We start from the raw sequence: 923 nt of genomic DNA on the forward strand, positions 1-923 counted from the left end.
GGGGCTTAATCCCGTGCACGGACGTAAAAGTGTCAGCCATGGCTAACACTTTTACGTCCGCAGAAGCCGACCCCGACCCATGGTGGGAGGCCAACAAACCCAAGTCTTTCGAGCATGTCAGCTGGGACCCGATGTGTTCGTGGGAAAGCAGGATGCACGGTATGGACTCGTCCAGCAGGCTAACAAAAGACCCGGCACTGGTCGAAGGAAGAGGCCAGATGCACACCCTGCTTGCAGAGGGATCGGGCCACGGGAACTTCGAAAGCTATCACTTTAGGTTCAATCACCCGCCGTCACCCAACTGGTACTGCCTGTGCGGGGAGGTAAAAGAAGTCGGCCACACCGACGCTTGCGAACTCAGGAGGGTGCCAGCGCCCTGGCGCAGGAAGCCCCTACTGGAAGCCAACAATACCGAGGAGGCCAAGTGGTGGAGACGTGGCCTGAATGCAATGGTCCGCATCAGGGTGGAAAAAGCCCTAAAGGACCTCGGAGCCACGCAAGTGATGGTGGTTGAAAGGGACAGGATTGGAATCATAGGGCAAGCCCCCCGGGTGGAGGACCCGGATGATTCGGACAAGGAGGAGGAGCTTCCGATCGTGGAGGTCGGCAGATTGGCATAAGGGGACAATGGGCCCAGAAGGAAATAGAGGGTGGTAGGGGTAAGGTTTTACAGTTGCCTCGTGGTTAGAACTTTCCTTGTACCTAGCACCCTAGAGCCGGCGCAACGCGGCCACAGAAAAGCTGCCCAGCCGCCGTCGCGGGCACGTCAGAGACCCGCAGTGGTGGGTGCTCGCCGGGACTGACACGTGCAGGGCACGGGTCAGCATCCGAGGCGCTGACGTTAATGAATTCTTCTTCTTCTTCTTCACTTTTACGTCCGTGCACGGGACGTGCCATGTGGAAGCCACTACAGGTGCTTTGCC

The 923-nt window shown here is 58.4% G+C and overlaps 1 protein-coding gene across 1 annotated transcript; it reads left to right on the forward strand.

Moving 5' to 3' along the window:
* GGTG_14429 (hypothetical protein) lies at positions 1-868 on the forward strand. The gene has a single exon (XM_009232354.1). It carries the CDS (start codon positions 39-41, stop codon positions 618-620), a length of 582 nt encoding a protein of 193 aa, XP_009230618.1. The 5' UTR covers positions 1-38; the 3' UTR covers positions 621-868.
* The last annotated feature ends 55 nt before the right edge of the window (positions 869-923 follow it).

The sequence above is a fragment of the Gaeumannomyces tritici genome (assembly GCF_000145635.1).
Source record: "Gaeumannomyces tritici R3-111a-1 unplaced genomic scaffold supercont2.415, whole genome shotgun sequence".
Classification (NCBI taxonomy): Eukaryota; Fungi; Ascomycota; class Sordariomycetes; order Magnaporthales; family Magnaporthaceae; genus Gaeumannomyces; species Gaeumannomyces tritici.